Below are 18,206 nucleotides of genomic sequence, written 5' to 3' on the forward strand. Positions count from 1 at the left end.
GGGGGGGGGGGGGCCTTATGTTGAAGGTGTCTTGTTTGAGCACCTGGTCATAATACTCAAGTGAACCAGCTGACCAAAAGAAATAAGCTGTCTGTTTTTCCTCCAGCTGTCTTCTGGAAGAAGATGCACAGTTCTCAGGGTTAGATGTTGTGATAGGTGCTCTGGATGTGTTGTGTGCCAGCAGAAGGTGTTTTGTTAGATTATGTTGAGATGTGCAGATGTGCTCAAGATGTTTGAGAGTTTCGACTTTTGAGAATTTCAACTCTGAGACACTGAGGGAGCAATGAATTATGTATTTAGGTGACTTTTGTGGTTAACAGCATCATATATCAAACATTATTTATTTATTTATATTTATAGTTTATATTTTATTTATTTATTTATTTTAGATATATATATTTGGGAGATTTCTCTTTCATTACCCACAACATGTAATGGAACTATATCATATAATTATATTTAATTTACATTTCACTATGTCTCATACTGTATGTTTCTCCTAGAATTTATTTGATAGAAACAACTGAGACACATAATCTGGTCTTCAAAGAAATGAGAAATGAGAGTTCATATCTCTGAAGGCCCGTTCACACTGAGGCTATAAACTAACAATAACTATATCAGCATCCACACCAAGGCATTAATAATCTGTTTATTATAAGCTCATGCAATTGTCATATGCCATTTTAAATGCTTAAACTCTTTAAAGCAGGATGAATTATGGTCATCCATGTTTTTATTGTTCATCAGCTGGGGAAAAAAATCATTTTGAAAGCAGTTTCAATTATATCGTTCCTCTGTGCCATTATTGTTATAGCTGTGATGTGGATTCTGCTATTCTTTTAAGTTTAGAATGAATTTTAAAACTATATCTTTATCATTATATTTATTGTCCTTGGTGTGAACGGGCCTTGACTCTTTGGTCAAATCTGAGCACAGTTTGAGACTGTTTTGTAGTTTACAAAACACTCTAAAGAAGCTCTTTTCTTTAGATTTAAAGGGATAGTTCACCCAAAAACGAAAATTCTGTCATTAATTACTCACACTCATGTCGTTCCAAACCAGTAAGAGCTTTGCTAATCTTCGGAACACAAATAATTTATTTTTATTTTTAATTTTTTTTTATGAAATCCGAGAATTATAGCAACAGAACTACTACGTTCAAGGCCCAGAAAGGTAGTAAGGACATTGTTAAAATCGTCCATGTGACATCAATGGTTCAATAAAGTAGTTTTTTTTGTTTTTCTTTGCACACAAAAGTATTCTCGTAGCTTCATAAAATTACGGTTGAACCACTGATGTCACATGGACTATTTCAATGATGTCCTTACTTACCTTTCTGGGCCTTGAACTTAGTAGTTACATTGCTGTCTATGTAGGGTCAGAAAGCTCTTGGATTTCATCAAAAAATATCTTAATTTGTGTTCCGAAGATGAACGAAAGTCTTATGGGTAGGGCTGTGCAAAAAAATCGAATGCGATTTTCATGTGCATCTCGTCAGTAAAGCCGCTCCTGTGATTAGTAGTAAATATCTAGCACGTGCTTTCAGATGGAGCGGCATTTACTACACAGAGCCGTAGTTCACTGACAAGCTACACAAAATCACGTTCAAAAATCTTATGGGTTTGGAACGACATGAGGGTGAGTAATTAATGACAGAAGTTTCATTTTTGGCATAAAAACTATCCTTTTAACTCTGTATATACAATCTTATTTTTGACTATGATAAACAATTGCGATATTAAATAGGTTTTATTTGTGATTTTTCTTTTAAAAATAAGACTCCATTCTGTAGTAGCAGTTGTTTGGAGTCGGAGTCTGATTGCAGTTTTTCACTGTCGCATATAAACTGTTTATCAACACAACTGCATTCAGCCTCGTATTTCTCTCCCCTCTTTATGACACCCCGTTCCGTCACGTTCACGCCATTCAAGTTCCATGAATCCCATTTCTCACAGGGGTCAGTATTTCACGAGATGGCCTCTCAGTTGACCCCTGAGCCTGTGCCCTGGTGGTGCCGTCCTCATGACGATGAGGCATTTAAATGGATGGAGGAATAGTTGGACAAGGCCATGGCACTAGCCCCACGGGCACAGTGTGATTAAACACTTTAACCTCTGACCCCAGTGTTGTTGATTCATTTGCAGATGTGTTCCACATTGAGGGTGTCGGAACAGGAGCCAAACATTTGGATCATTAAGTCACATCTCACTGTTTGATATGAGCAGGGTCCAGAGGTTACGCTCTGAGCTCTATTTTATCAGTGGATTTGGCTGACACTGCAAACACGTACACCATGTTATTTTTTTTGTCCTGTAATGTTCAGGCTTAGAAGAAGCAGATATTCATGGCGGTATCACATGCCCTGTATCATAACGAGGCCAAACAGCTGTTCTGCTACATTTATCAGCATTGCCATGTTTTTACAGTGATACCATCTTCCTGCTCCTTGGAAGTACACTTTAAAGTCAGCATGGACTCAAAACTGACCTGTAGATTGTTTTCAACACATGTTCCAGGTCTTATTGTGATCATTTCAACAGTTTTTCTTGTCTTTTGTAATCATTCAGCAATTGAAATAACTTATTTATTTTATTTGTTTAGTTAACAGGGACATTGTACAGTAATAAAACATTCCTGTAAATGTACCAGACATACAGAAATGTTACAAGTCACCCTAAAAAAAAGATATGATTAGAATGCATGCTAAAAGATACATAACACAATCCATAAAACAGTCTATTAATAAAAACAATCAATAGAATAGCACAAATAAAAAAAACCTTTAACTACCGTTTCAGCTGTAGTCATGCATAAAGTCAGTTGGTTTTAATATTAATATGAAAACAGTATTACTGTTAAAACATTTTAATTGTTATTTAAGCATTTTAATATTAACAATATTATTAAAATTAATATCATTTTAATATTAATGTTAACAATTTAAAAATATAATTATAAATATCGATTCCAATGTTATTAATATAAAATATAGAATAGAAGTGTAATATTTAAATAATAAATGTAAAAGATTATCATTACCATTCATATTAATAGCAATATCAATGTTATTAATATTCATATAAAATAATAATATTATACAATTTAATGTTTAAAAACTGATGTTAAAATATTATTAAAAATTTTAACATTACCATAGCAGTATAATTGAAACATAATTATTAGCATATATATTAATATAAATGTTATTAGTTTTCATATAAAATATGCTGTTGCAATATTAATATTTAACACATTTTCAACAATTTTAATAACCATTTTAAGATATTTGCTACCATTTATATTAATATTAACATATGTATTACCATTTATATTAATAATACTAATATCAATGTTGCTAATAGTTTTAAATTACTAAAGTAAAATAAGCATTAAATTAATACAAATTTTGTTAATTGTTACTATTGTAATACTTTGAGATGAGGCAAAAATCTTCAGCCTGGCTCACATTTAAGTATGCCTCCACTGTGGTATGAAATGGCAACTTTTAATGATCCAGTCAATTCCTGTTAAATTCAATTTTTTTTCTTTTTTTTCTTGTTGAACATCCTGTTTCACTTGGAAACATTATGCATTACAGAAGCAAAATGGGTCGCGAAAGCTGTTCATCCTGCGTTTATTGTCTAACCATAGAACATATTCCTGAATTAATATCTTTTTTGGTCCTGCAAACATTCCTATCAAACAATTCTAGGCCGAAACTTAAGAGTCTTCTGTAATAGTTGTTTATCAATACGAAATCACAACCATAACCAACCCCTGAATTTAGAGTTGATAGCTTAACCCCAGACCTGAACCTGAATTAAAAGAAATGCTCTTGTCTTTCTTGGGTAAATCACATTAAGCGTGTGGATACAGTGATGCTAACATGTCAGGCGGCACCTAGTGTTGTGATTTTGTGGTGTTGTGATTGATTCTCAGTGAAACCACAGCAGATCCACCAGACAGAAGAACACATTGCTCTTTATTTACCCTCCTAATCCTGGTGTTTAGTATTCCGTGAGTGGCGAGGCGTCTCTTGTTTAATGGAGTTTTGTTTGTGTTGCGCAGGAACGGATGCCAGATTTCAGAGCCGTCACTGATTTATAACTTCAGTGGAATTTGTGGATGAGCTCCAGCCAAAGCTTAACGTCCACCACCACTGACACACCACCAGTTTAGCAGTTATTGGATAACCGCTAAGCATGACGTGATGAGAAATGTTCCATAACATGATCAGAGAGGGTACTTTAGATACTTTAGATCAACATGTACTTTAGATACGTAGCTCTGCTGTTGTTCTTCCACTAGACAACCAAGGTTCAGAATTAGCTACTGAGGACTGTTTTCGGCCTACTTTTTATTCTTGAGCAGGATTCCACCAGCTGAATTTTCCAAGAAGCAGTACGGCAAACATATTCAACGAGTCAAAGTGCCTTGTTCTCTTCACTAGTCCACAAGTCATTCCGCCTGTCTGGTCGCTTTTCAACTGTTTTATTACTTTGTTGGGCTAAAAGAAGGCCGGCGGCCATTTAGAACAGCTCATTATTGCTGATCACTCTTCATGTTGTCTTTGTTTATGGGCTTGACTATTTGGCTACCATGGCAGAAGATGGATTGTGGGATGTTTTCAGCTCAGAGTTCCTGCTTTCTCTCTCTCTCGCTCTGGTACTCTCCTCTCCTCCAAAATACCAATTTTCTTCCCTCGGTAACCAAAGCTGGGAAAGCAGAACTCCGTCTAAATGGCTGTGGGCTTGGATGGGGCACATGGGGATACCGGAATCTTTGGGGTATCTTAGCAACCGGCGCTAATGTGGCAACAGCGGTTCCGAGAGGGACTCAGAAACTGGATGTGGAAGAAGGGAATGATTTTTGATGCTTTGACAAGCTGAAATGAGATGGTATAGGAAGTGGTTTGGACAAGGAAGATTTCTGGACATTTATATTTGTGACCCTGGACCACAAAACCAGTCATGAGTAGCACGGGTATATTTGTAGCAATAGCCAACAATACATTGTATGGGTCAAAATTATCGATTTTTCTTTTATGCCAAAAATCATTAGGATGTGTTCCATGAAGATTTTTCGTAAATTTCTTACCGTAAATATATCAAAAGTTAATTTCTGATTAGTAATATGCATTGCTACGAGCTTCATTTGGACAACTTTAAAGGCAATTATTTTATTTTTTTGCTCCCTCAAATTCCAGATTTTCTAATAGTTTTTCTCGACCAAATATTGTCTAATCCTAACAAACCTTACATCAATGGAAACTTATTTATTCAGCTTTCAGATGATGTATAAAAATATATATATAAAAAAAATTGACCCTTATGACTGGTTTTGTGGTCCAGGGTCACATTTATTCATTCAGCAGATTCTTTTATCTAATGTGTCTTACAAATGAGGAAAATCACAAGCAATTGTTTCTAGTAAAGATACAGCCGTTCCTCTGTAACTGTAGGCAATAGTAAACAGCATTCAGAAACATTGACACATTACTGAATTGTATAATAAATTTGAATTGAATAGCAAACAGGACGCAATTTAAACGGACAAAATAGATTTAAAATAAATTGTGTATGACTCTTGGAAAATTAAGTTTATCAAGGTTTTTTTATTTATTTTATTTTTATTTTTTATTTTTATCATGTGTGCAAAGTTTCAAGTGTTTTTGAGCATGTTAAGGGCCCCAAAAACATTAAACAAAATAAAATAAATATAGCTGCAAGCAGCGATGACGGGCCCAAGCCCTCGACGCCACTGCCACGCCTGTTTATTTATTTATTTTAGTTGTAGTTATATGCCTTATATGCATTAAAAATAGATACATTTCTCTATCCTAAATTTAATTGTTGCCATTTAAATTCAAACTCCTTGAGAAGAAACTTTTTATAAAATGTCTTCCTAATGGACTGCATACTTTGTCTTAACAGATGGTGAGATGCTTTTTGCCTCCTATGTAGTGTGTGATGTGACAGGTGGCTTTGTTTCTGACCGAACTACATCAATGTCAGGCTCCATCCATCACAGAAAGCAGCATGTGTGTGTATTTGTGTCTAGGTACTTGAGTTTTGTGTGTCCTAACCTGTTTGTGTGTGTGCGTCTTCCTCCTAACTCAGGTCACCTTCAGCTGCCACCTTCACACATCACCAGTGTATCGCTGCCTTGCTTATCAATTCCTCCTCCAGCAGCAGCGTTCGGCTCAGAGCTGGTGTCGGCTGCCGTGATTGACACCAGCTAACTGATAGGCTAACCCACTCTCTCCCTTCCTGCTTCTGATCCGCCCCATGCCTACTAATTGCAGTAAAGGCCAAGTTTCTATGACAACCTTATTTACGTGATTGTGCCGTTGATGGGCTCGGCGCTCAGTCAAAAGACATGAAGAAAAGCATGCGCTGATGTCTCCAAAGATTTCAAGTGGATCTAGATAGTTAGTTTGTGGACCTGGTGGCTTCCTTTTGTGTGTATTTTGCTAATTAATAACTGTGGGAACACACTTCCTCATCTCTTGTGTGCATCTAGTAGTCCAGGGTAGAACTGCAGTGAAGATATTTGCAGTTTGAAATAAAAATGTTTTATTTTTTATTTTTTTTTATGCATGCTGTCACAAGTGGCAAGGGTATTGTATATATTATCATGTATGTATATCTTCCTATACATACTTTTGAAGAACACTGTATATGAAAATCTACTATATAAACATGCATATGTATTTTAAAAATAAATACAAAATAATAGTAATTTACCACTTATTTAAAACGCTCTTTACATATATTTTTTTAAATAATCATAAAATAATCACATCAGATGCATAAGAAATAAAATAACAATAAAAGAAACATATAAAAAAGATAAATTGGAAGGAAGGAAAATAAGATGATAATGATGATGAATAACTTATTATTCATTATTATTATTATTATTATATTGGATATTCATACAATAGTTATTTTTAAACACCGTTCTCTTCAAATGTCAAATATTTGGAAACTCATTGGTAACAATGCATATCTTTATAGCTTTTATGATTGATGAATAAATAAAATACTAAGTAAATATTAACAACTCAAAGAAAACATATTGGAGCGCTACTTGCTGAAAGGACCTCCGTTTAATAGTCCCAGAAGGTGCTCTTTGGTAGGGTTCAAAATTATATCTATAGAAACTACGGATCCAAGGCACTTCTTCCAGTTCCAAAATGTTAAAAAGCCTTTATTCAAACATGGCTCACTGGTTCAACAGGAGATAAATGAAATTAGAAACCAACTTGAAAATAATGCAGTGACTGAAGAAAAATAAAATTTGGAAGTCCAATTACAGGATGAACTGCTTAAATTTACTGAAAATGTAAAGAAACAGAAGGTGGACAAATTTAAGAGAGATGAAAAGGATTATAAGGATGGAAGGGTTTACACCTGGAAAAGACCAACACGTAATAAGCAGAGAGGATTGTCCGAAAAGAGAACACAGCGCACCGAACATTCAGTCTCCTTTAACTTGACCAGTAGTGATGATGATTACCTTTCTGATAGTAGAGCTGATTCCAGCAGTTTTTTACAGTCACAGCCCAAACCAATAATGAACCATTCAAGAGCAAGAGAAAGACAAGGAGAGGGAGAAAGAAGACAGTTAAACAATCAACGGCGTCCGAGTGCACGCAGTCTTACCAAAAGGACACTGTAGTGAAGTTTTCCATTAACAGATGATGCTGTACAAGTTTTATCAAAAGGCCTCTCATTTGCTCCGACGCATCAAACAACAGAATTTAAAACTAAAATTGACTTATTTCGTTTCCATCGCAATTTGCAGTTGAGAGCATGGTATGGACGAATAACTCAAATACCGACTGACATGTCAGGAGAGAACCAAGAATCTTCAAGAAATCCATCTAAGTTTAAACCAAAATCTTACTTTCTGCCTCCAATCCAGAATGCAACCATTAATACCTTTGTCAAAAAGGTCAATTATGATGTAGAATTACTTTTTAAGAAGGATATTAAACCATCAAAAAAGAATCTAACAAGAAAAGAGCAAGATGCATTGATCTCCTTATCAACTAATAAAGATTTGGTCATTAAGCCAGCGGATAAAGGTGGAGCTGTAGTAATATGGAGTAGAGACTTGTATATAGAAGAGGCCTATCGACAACTTAAGAATGAGGACTTTTATCAACATCTACGGAATGATCCAACAGAAATGATGAAAAAGGAATTGCTATCTTTATTAACTGATGCAAGAGAAAAGAACTGGATTACGGACAATGGATTTAAATTTCTCTATGTTAAAAATCCACGCATTGCATGTTTTTATATGTTGCCAAAAATTCACAAAAATTTGAACAAACCTCCTGGACGTCCTATCATTTCTAATAATGGGAGTCTCTTGGAACCATGTTCACAATATATTGATTATTTTATTAAGCCATGTTTTGCACCAAATTATGCCAATCTTTTTTTGGGACAGTGGGAGAAGGAGTATGTGTTTAATGCTATGACTAATCCTTTTTTTACGAAAATAAAATGGTGGACCAGATATATTGATGACATCTGCATGATTATTGAAGGAGATGAAACCGAATTACATTTTTGAATTCCATAAATACATGCATTAAGTTGAGCCTTGAATACAATACATAAAAATAAATTTTTTAGACATTTCTATTTATAAAGATCAAGATGGATGTCTACATACTTCACTTTTCAGAAAGAATACAGATTGTAACACCATTTTGCACTCAAAGAGCTTTCATCCAAAACATCTGACAGAAAGCATTCCACTGGGTCAATTCCAAAGATTAAGACGGATATGTGATCAAGACTCTGAATTTAATCGTCTGGCTATGGATATGAAATATCGTTTTAAACAGAGAGGCTATCAGAAAAGAGTGGTCGATCAGGCTTTGAATAAAGTGTCACCACTACAACAGGATGACCTACTCAACAAGAAAAGCTAATTTTGTACTTGACACGCTCTGAGGAAGGCTGGATGGCCGAAATACATCAGTGTGCAGTGTTCTAGTCATTTTTAATGTTTCTAGAGGGAGCCATGGTTGAATAAAGGCTTTTTAACATTTTGGAACTGGAAGAAGTGCCTTGGATCCGTAGTTTCTATAGATACTAAGTAAATATATTAAATACTATTTGGTGAGCAATTTTGTAAAATATTGAAACCCAGCAATGTCTAAATGTAAATATGACTCTATTTTTTCACATACTGACTCATTTGGTTTATCGTGTCATCCTGTGCTAGATCAGTTTTATAAGGTCTGTTCTCCAGAAATGTATTTAGTTGGTTAGTTACCTGTAGGGACTGAGAATAGGGGATCATAATTTGCTGTTGTCCAGGCTTTCCATTGTGGTGTTGTTTTTGTAGGAGGATAAAAAAATGAAAGATAATATATACCCTTCATTTTCAGGTCGCAAGTGATTATTTTTATATATTAACAGGCTCCTCTACATTACGCCTTAGCATAATAATTTTTTTTTTGAAGAGCGACAAGGTCTCAGATCAGCCTGAAAGGCCACTGGATGTGGCCCACTTGTGACTTCTATTTAATCATAATTTTCCTTGTCTGGGAAAGTGCTTAGTCCTGTTCCCAAGTGAACAATTTAACGTCTCTTTAATTAGCCCAGACTGTGAATGAGATCCCACAGCGAGCTTAATGACCTATGAGCCCCTTAATGACCAGTGAACCCTCTCAATTACACATACACACCTGTCTTCTTGTCTACAAAATATAGAAATATGACAAAAAAAAAACCTAAACCAAAAATGTACCATGACACCTGTTTTTTTGGTACAGTGTTGTTTTGTGTTAGCAGCACTATGTTATGGTAAAGCTGTAATTGGCTAATAGCTTTTAGCAGAACAATGTCAATAATGCTAATTTGATTAGGCGCTTACTGTAAAAACACTTTCTAAATAAATTCCACTGTAGGCACACTAATTTAAAATGTAGTTTAATTATGATAGACGTTACTGTCACACCTATTACTGACTGTTTTTTTGATACATAAAGCAAACTTTGTTAATGTACAAACAAAGTCCTGTAAAATGCATGTATTGTAAATTGGCCCTCGTTGTGTGGCACATAAAGGCTCTTTCTGCAAACTAGAATGTGCAAACCCAGGTTAACTAGAGAATCGGATGCTACAGTCTGGCACATCTCATGTGCAACACACTGAAATGCTGACGTGGGCATGCAGTTGCACTGGTGCGTTTTGCAGGATAGTCAGATTCATTAGTGTTATGTGATGATGTGTAGTCACGCTCTGAGAGCCTGACTTCCTCCTGGTGAGTCAGAAAAGTCCGCTTTTTTGACAGAAGTGCTGACCACTGTCATTTGTGCATTAAAAAAAGCATGTCAGCGTAAATGTTCCACAAAAAAATAGTGCATTGACGCATCATTTCCAAGCTCTGTGTCTCTAAATTGTGCCTCAGAATTATGCATGACCCTGGTATGGTCTTGGACAATCATGATTGCACATATATTAGCTTGTGCATCATGACACATTGTGCCTGGTTTCATGTCAGTGTTCAGTAATGTTAAAAAGCTTTTGTTCTTTCATATATCATAGCTGATGGCAACTCAAAATGTATAAATGTGCACACAAGTACAAATAAGATTTGAGAGCTAGGAGGATTTTCAGTATATATATATATATATATATATATATATATACAGAAGTAGTGTAATTCTGTAAATCTAAATGCATAAATGTATTATAATTATTTTATTGTTTATATATAAGATACAATTTTAGCTGTTTAATTTGCTATGGACAAAATGCTCAGTGATAGTTGTTACATTAAATTTGTTAACTTTATTTTTCATCATAAAATGCTATTAAACAGATATTATGCAATTTGTAACTCCACTGAGGTGGAGTTTTCACTTCTCAAAATAAAAAAGAAAGAAAGGAATGAAGCCATTTAATTATTTTGTGATGTATACGCAAGTTTGGGCTGCACAAACACGCACAGAACGCTCAAAATCCCACAAGCCTCCATGTATGTTTTTGTTTCCCTAAAGAAAGCAGGAGTTTGGGATGGCTCGTTGTGGATGAAGAGTGTTGTTTTGATGTTTGAAATATCAACATCCCATTAGCGGCCTAACTTTCCTCTGCTGTGATGTTCTCCGAGTTTATCCAGAAACACACTCTCGAACGCAAACATTGGGATTCGAGTGTTTGCCCACAAAGAGAAATGTTTATATGGCGTGTGAGTGATGGATCTGCTCTGGGTTCGTGAAACAGTTGTGTTGAACTTCACCATGTTTTGTGGATTTGAACAAACCCCTAACCATAAGCATTAAACTTTGGGGGCGTAACACAATCTGTGCCGTTTACGGACATGGTACCTCAAATCATGCGGCTTTTTGGGAAGAGGTACTATTACTATCCTAAGTGCTTCTCATTTGCTGTATTTTTCCTCACTCATCGCTGTAGTCCTGAGGTCTGTCTGGGGAGTTTATGATGTGCTAATCTAATGAGATGGCTCCCTGCAGACTGTTTAATATCTCTTAAATGCAGAGATAACCTCAGGTCAAAAATTCTTGTATTTTAGGGAAGCTTCCTCCACACTTTCACACTCGTACAGCCTTCACAGGAATATACACATGGCACATTAGTTTTACTTGTGCTTATTGAAAGTCTGGACTCATCTTTGGTTATATCCTGTACTTTCTACCTGATGTTTGCTTGGATAATGAACTGCCAAACATCACATCCTTCCACAGTCAGGCTATTGCTTTGTTTTAAGGCAAGACACTCCAGGCAAAAACAATTTTTTTTTAATTACATATTTACATATTAAATACATATTTAAGTGTTTATTTTATTGCATGCTATTTGCAACTATGGATTTCAATCTGTAAAGACCATTTTCTCCAAATTAGTTTTTAGTTTTTAGTTTAGTTCCTACACTGAGTCAGAAATCTTCACTTCAGTAGCACATACATGCATTAAACAATTTAGTTTTATTCCTGTCTATATTCTGAAGAGATTTAAGTGTTAAACGCCTCATTAATATATTATCCCTACATTTTATTTTATTTTATTTTTATGGCAGTTATTTTATTTTTATAGTTTTATAGTTTACTGTATGGAGTGAAAAAAAAAGGAAATATCTAAAACCTTTTACTGTAATATGCCATCAAAATGAAATGTCTTTATTCAATGTTCAGATTTCTGTTCTTGTAATGTTTGCAAATTAGCGCATATATAATTTCTTAATGCCTTATTACCATATTTTACATAACATTCCATATATAAGGATCCATATTGCAATACCATAATGATTATTGGCTGGTATTATAGGTTTTATTTTTAACTAGATACTGTATAATTAATTGTGCATTTTCATTTTTCCTATTTTTAAATATAGATTTTTTTTTGCATCAATTAATGGTCACCTAAATGGTCACCTTAATTTTTTTTAAAACACAAATAATTTAATAACACTGTTTAATGTAATCTTTAGGAAATATCAAAATGAATATCAAAATTTTATACTGTAAATTATATTGTTGTGATGCTTCATTTTACTTAAAATTATTGATTTTAATTTAAAGTATTTTATTTAATGTATTTAGTCAAATAGTATTAGCAATTTAGTAGTCATCAGTCAAAATGGTGCATTCCTAATAATTATGGCATAATTATCACAATTAACCAAACATGAAAAAGTTCCTCTGCTGCTGATTATATTTTTTCCCTCTCCCTATTTATAATTTTTTTTTTTTGCAGCAACTTTTGCAGACGTCCATTGCACATGAATCCAGACCTATCTAGTCATAAAGATATAAAGATTGAATTTAGGCAGTTTGATGTGTGCAGAACCAAACTGAAAATAAGAATTATAACAAATCAGAGAAACATTAAAACCAAACTATTTGGAATTACAGTATGTTGTCATGGTCACTTTGTAAAGTAGATGGTGTTTCCCAAATACACCGCATGCAAGCAACCTAGCAAAACTAAAACTCACCCATTATAATCAACACAGTGTAAATAAGAGATCTACTGTATTTTGCAGTGTATACAGCTTCAATGATTACAGTATTTATTTGTGAGAGTCCAGAACAGTGAGTGAGCACTGGACTGCAGGGCTCAAACCGTCACATGAAACAGTGTAAATCTGCTGGGACAGCTTTGTTGATTGTAATGAAATGGGAGTGTCCGTCATATTGCTCACTTTCGGTGTACAATTTATGAAATACTTGCCTAACAGTGTAGTTTTTCTTGCCGCTAAGTGGGTCAGTGTAAAGTTGACCACTGTCTTTTTCAGTGATTGCAGCAATGCTGTGTTTGTGCGTGTGGGTGTTTTTTTTGTGACCTCTGCTAGTGGTTTAGTCCTCCTACATGTAGCTCTGACCCAGTCTGACTGCATCCCTATGGAGAGGACTGTGTCTGCGTTTACAGAAGTCATTGTGAACACAACATTTCTCTCTCGCTCACTCACACTCACACTCAAGAGATCCTTCACTGGAATCTATAAAAGCTTATGCAGCTACATATGTCTAGAGTTTGAGGTCTGACAGCAGTCTATCTATCTATCTATCTATCTATCTATCTATCTATCTATCTATCTATCTGTCTATCTGTCTGTCTGTCGGTCTGTCTGTCTGTCATTGAGTCAGTTTTGTAATATCATATTCCCATAGTCCATTTTAATCAGACTTCAATTACTTAATATTTTTGGCAATTAAAGTTGTATTTTAGCTTATGCTAATTTGGAAAATTATAAATATGTCTGTTATATAAACTGTAATAGACCAAATTTGAACCAAATGTCTATGTGTTTTGGAAAAAAAAGTCATTTATTTGTATAGTGCTTTTCACAATACATATGCAATACATATTTATTTTTAAAAAATTAATACTTGTATTGAGCTAGGATGCATTGAATTGATCGGGAGTGACAGCAAATACATTTATATTGTTATAAAAAATTGATATTTCAAATAAAATTCTGTTCTTTTGAACTTTCACAAAATATACTTAAAAATATTAAGCAGCACAGCTATTTATAACATCGATAATAAGAAGAAATGCTTCTTGAGCACCAAATCAGCATATTATGTTACACTGACGGCTGGAGTAATAACTGCTGAAAATTCAGCTTTGCCATCACAGGAATAAATTATATTCTAAAATGTATGAATATAGAAAACAATTATTTCACAATACTGCTGTTTGTCCTGTATTTTGATCACAGCCTTGGTGAGCACAAATGACTTCTTTCAAAAACATAAAAAAAAAAAAGATCTTACAAACCCCAGACTTTTGAATGTTATTGTATGTTTCATTGTCAACAGCTTAATTGTAATAGTTTTATTATCAATAGTATGCAATTTAGCTAAGATAGTGTTTAATAATGATAGTCTCAGGCTGTAATGAGCATGTACAAGGAAAAAGTTCCTGGATTTTCCAAAGTTAGTTTGCATGCCATTAAAAAAACTTCAGATGTTTTGTTTAAGTAAATGAGGTCTGTACATCTGTATATATTTCTCTCTATGAGATTTAAGAATTACCCATGAATAAACATCATGCAAAGACATGGTTGGACATTTTACATGCGAGTCAGATCGCCTCTTTTTTTATAACTGAGTGTTTCTTAGCTAGAATAAGCTGCAGGGTGGATCAGACTTTATTCTGTACAAAACCTGTACACAAAGTGCATCCACGGGGCAGCGTTAAATAAACAACTTCATACTTTGATAATTCAATTGAAATTTTTTTTTTGTTTTACCTCTGTGTCTCTTCTTCTTTATAGCCTTTATTCATCTGTCTTTACTCTCCACTCTGTCTCTCTCTTTGGCCTTTATTATGCTTCTGCTGAATGCTCTTTATCAGAGCTGCTCTATAAAGGTGGATTGCCAGGCAACAGAAGGTCATCCTCCTGTTTAAATGGTCACTGTGGCTGCAGTCTGAATAGAATAAACAGAACTGAATAAACAAATCCGTGTGAAATATGCTCATTATAGCTCGTAAGGACAGTCAGTGATGGAAAACACCTTCACACCTCCTTATAAGGGGCCTTTGTTATTGTCGCTGATAAATTCATTCAATTTAGCAGAAAAGTGGAGTTTTTTTTTTTTTTTAAAGCATTTAGACCTGAATTCTTCACTACAAGAAGTTGTACAGTTGTCTTTTTGTAGTTATCTTTCCTAGCTGAATGGACCATTTATAATGCATAAAATACAATTTTAACAATTAACAAATTATAACAATTATTTACATGCAAACTACACCTATGTAAATAATATGCATTTATTTATTTTAATTGGCAGCATGCTACAAATGCTGTCCATAAAGGTATGATGTTGTAAACATTTTTTGAATATTCTTGTAATGTTTTATAGATTATTTTCATATGTGTTTTGAATGAAGAATTATAGATATTAGGACAGTTCAGGATATAATTGGCTGGGTATTTTGAGTATGTTTAGTTTGTAGGCACTCCTTAGGCTGCTGTCCAAAGTGTCGTGTGATAATTGGGGTCCTTCAGGAATGACTGTTTTATCGATCGCCTAAATGCTTGACAATGCAGCATCAGTACAGTACAGTACAGTACATCAGTACTACTGAGCAGTGTATTACTGTACCGATCAGAGACATGGGGACATAATCAGAGATGGGGCCAATTAGCTAAAAAGAAACACTTAAAAGTAATCTAAAACTGATGTGAAATATTCATTACAATTGAGCTCAAATTGGAAGTAGAACTGCATTTCCTGAAGGAAATAGCAGTGCTTGAAAGACAGGAAAAATATTGTTCAAGTTATATGTTTTAGTTAGGAATATCTGAACAAAACACTAAAATAATACTGGTCCTATTTTTGAAGTATTTTGAGTGTTTAATTCACTTTGGGAAATTTTGATGCAAAATTAAAACATACTTAATTTTTGCATGATTGACTGCATGATTTGTTTTGCTAAAGCTAATTTTAATTAATTATATCTTAGAAAAATTACAGCTTGATTGCACATGGTACGCCAGCTTGGCAAACTTTGTTGGTTGTGATGTAAATGGTAACCAACAGACTGTGTCATTTGTGACGAAGAATTGATAAATAAATAAGGAAATGGTTTATTTCACTCTTTGATCTTTGCATCATAGTTTTAAAAATGTTATATTAATATTTTAATAATAGATTCTCATATTTAAGTGTCCAGAGTCTGGGTAAAACAATAAAAGCATACAGAAAGCACTGAAAAACATTATAATGTGACCTTTATTTAACAAAATTTCGCAACACATAGAGATAACAATGCAGATAGATAGTTGGTATAATCTATAGATTTGATAGGGTGTTCATTTCCATTTTATACAGCCTATTCATATTTTAATAAAGCCAAATTTCAAATAAAAATGTTCTTATTTACATATTTTTATATTTCTGTTGTCAGACAATGCTATCCATTAAGACTATATGCAGTTACTACCAATATGCTGCTCTGCACTGCTAAAATCCGGATTTAAAAAAAAAGCAAAATCACCATACACATATTAAAGGCAACAGCTGTACTGTGATTTCAGCTATATTTACTTGTGAAATGATAACGGGAGAACAGAGAAGATGTTACAAACGACAGAATGCCTGCCTGACTTTTTTGTTATGTTTGTTTGTTAACCACCAAAAAGATCAAACATCAAAGACCAAATATATGTAAATATCGCCAAAATAGCTCCTTGTCACAAAACGTTAATAAAAGTCGGAGCAACAATGAGAAAGTCACATAATTTGGTGACGAAATACCAAAATTGGCAACGCTGAGAAACAAAGGTCATGGGTAACGGTCGTCTTTCCCATCAGCTGCTGATCACTTCCCACCCAGTCAGAGTCATGAATGTACCAATCCACTTTTCTCTCTCTCTCTTTCTCTCAGTCCATCTTTCCTACCACAACACCATAATGCTGAATCATCTCGCAATCAGCAAGGCTGCAAGTCACACAGACGAGGAGTCTAAATCTAAAAACAGTGACCTCCGTAATCCATGAATCTGAATCAGTCTATAGCTTTAAATACCCAGTGCTTGGAACCAAAAAGTTTCGATGAATGCATTTGACTCCTTCATGAGACATTAACCAAATCCAAGAGAAAGCTTTCTTTTCTTGTCTGTTTCTTTCTTTTTAGAAAATAGTTTTTTTTTAGTCTTTGCAAATGAGCACCTCCCAATGTGGCTTAAGTAGCAAAGTCTGCAGCACATGCAGTTTTGGTTACATGGCAAGTGATAGTATCTGAATACATTCTTTCCTACTGAGTTTCATAAGTGAAGCCAGGTTGTGTGACCAGTGGGACTTGCAAGTCACCCAGAGAGAGACTGATGGAAGAAATAAACCAAAGGGTAGACTGATAGGTGGAATAAACCCAAGGATGAAATGATGGAAGGAAAAAAACATAGCGGGCGGCTTGAATGCTGGTTTGGTTGCTGCGGAGTGCAAATGCTTTTAAAGAGAGCTGGCAGGTGTTTTGATTTTTGTGGTGTTTTGTAGCTTTTAGAGTCGGCTTTGAGAGCTTTTCCACTTGAGCAAACCAGACGATGTGACGCACTCTCCAGAGATTTGTAGTTTTGCTTTTCTGTCTGTTTTGCACAGGTTGTTAAGACAGTCTGGGTCTATTTCGGTTCAATTGTAAATAGTGCAGCTATTTTAGTGCCCTGGTTATGAGCTCTGTAAGATAAACAAGTGTTTATTTTCGGGGTCCAACACGTGCAGTGGGATTAGCAGCGATAAACAGCAATCCAGAGAACTGGTGCACCACTAAAAGTTGTATTTATTGAAGGCAAGTGTATATACATGTTCTCTTTCTGCCTTAAATGTACACAAATAATAATCATCTGTCTTAAAGGGGTCATATGATGTTGCTAAAAAGAACATTATTTTGTGTATTTGGTGTAATGAAATGTGTTTATGTGGTTTAAGGTTCAAAAAACACATTATTTTCCACATACTGTACATTATTGTTTCTCCTCTATGCCCTGCCTTTCTGAAACGCGTCGATTTTTACAAAGCTCATCGGTCTGAAAAGCAAGGTGTGCTCTGATTAGCCAGCTATCCAGTGCGTTGTGATTGGCCGAATACCTCAAGTGTGTTACGGAAATGTTACGCCCCTTACCATACTGTGATGCCGTGTCCGGTCGGAGCGTAACATAAAACCATGTCTGCATTTGTGATCGGAGAAATGACAAACAACAAG

General features: G+C 34.7%; 1 protein-coding gene across 3 annotated transcripts in view; it reads left to right on the top strand.

The window, feature by feature from the left end:
- Window positions 1–18,206, top strand: part of gpc5c (glypican 5c) — a 131,606-nt gene that overhangs the window by 107,341 nt on the left and 6,059 nt on the right. The window contains exon 8 of one of the 3 annotated variants that reach the window (XM_016449318.1): window positions 6,123–6,305. The exons of the other annotated variants lie outside the window; for them this stretch is intronic. Within the exon in view, the coding sequence (XP_016304804.1) occupies window positions 6,123–6,244 (122 nt within the window). The 3' untranslated portion in view covers window positions 6,245–6,305. Of the gene's footprint in view, window positions 1–6,122; window positions 6,306–18,206 lie in introns of those variants that run through there. 3 annotated transcript variants of the gene reach the window in all.

This window comes from Sinocyclocheilus anshuiensis, unplaced genomic scaffold (genome assembly GCF_001515605.1).
Source record: "Sinocyclocheilus anshuiensis isolate Anshui unplaced genomic scaffold, SAMN03320099.WGS_v1.1 scaffold850, whole genome shotgun sequence".
NCBI lineage: Eukaryota > Metazoa > Chordata > Actinopteri > Cypriniformes > Cyprinidae > Sinocyclocheilus > Sinocyclocheilus anshuiensis.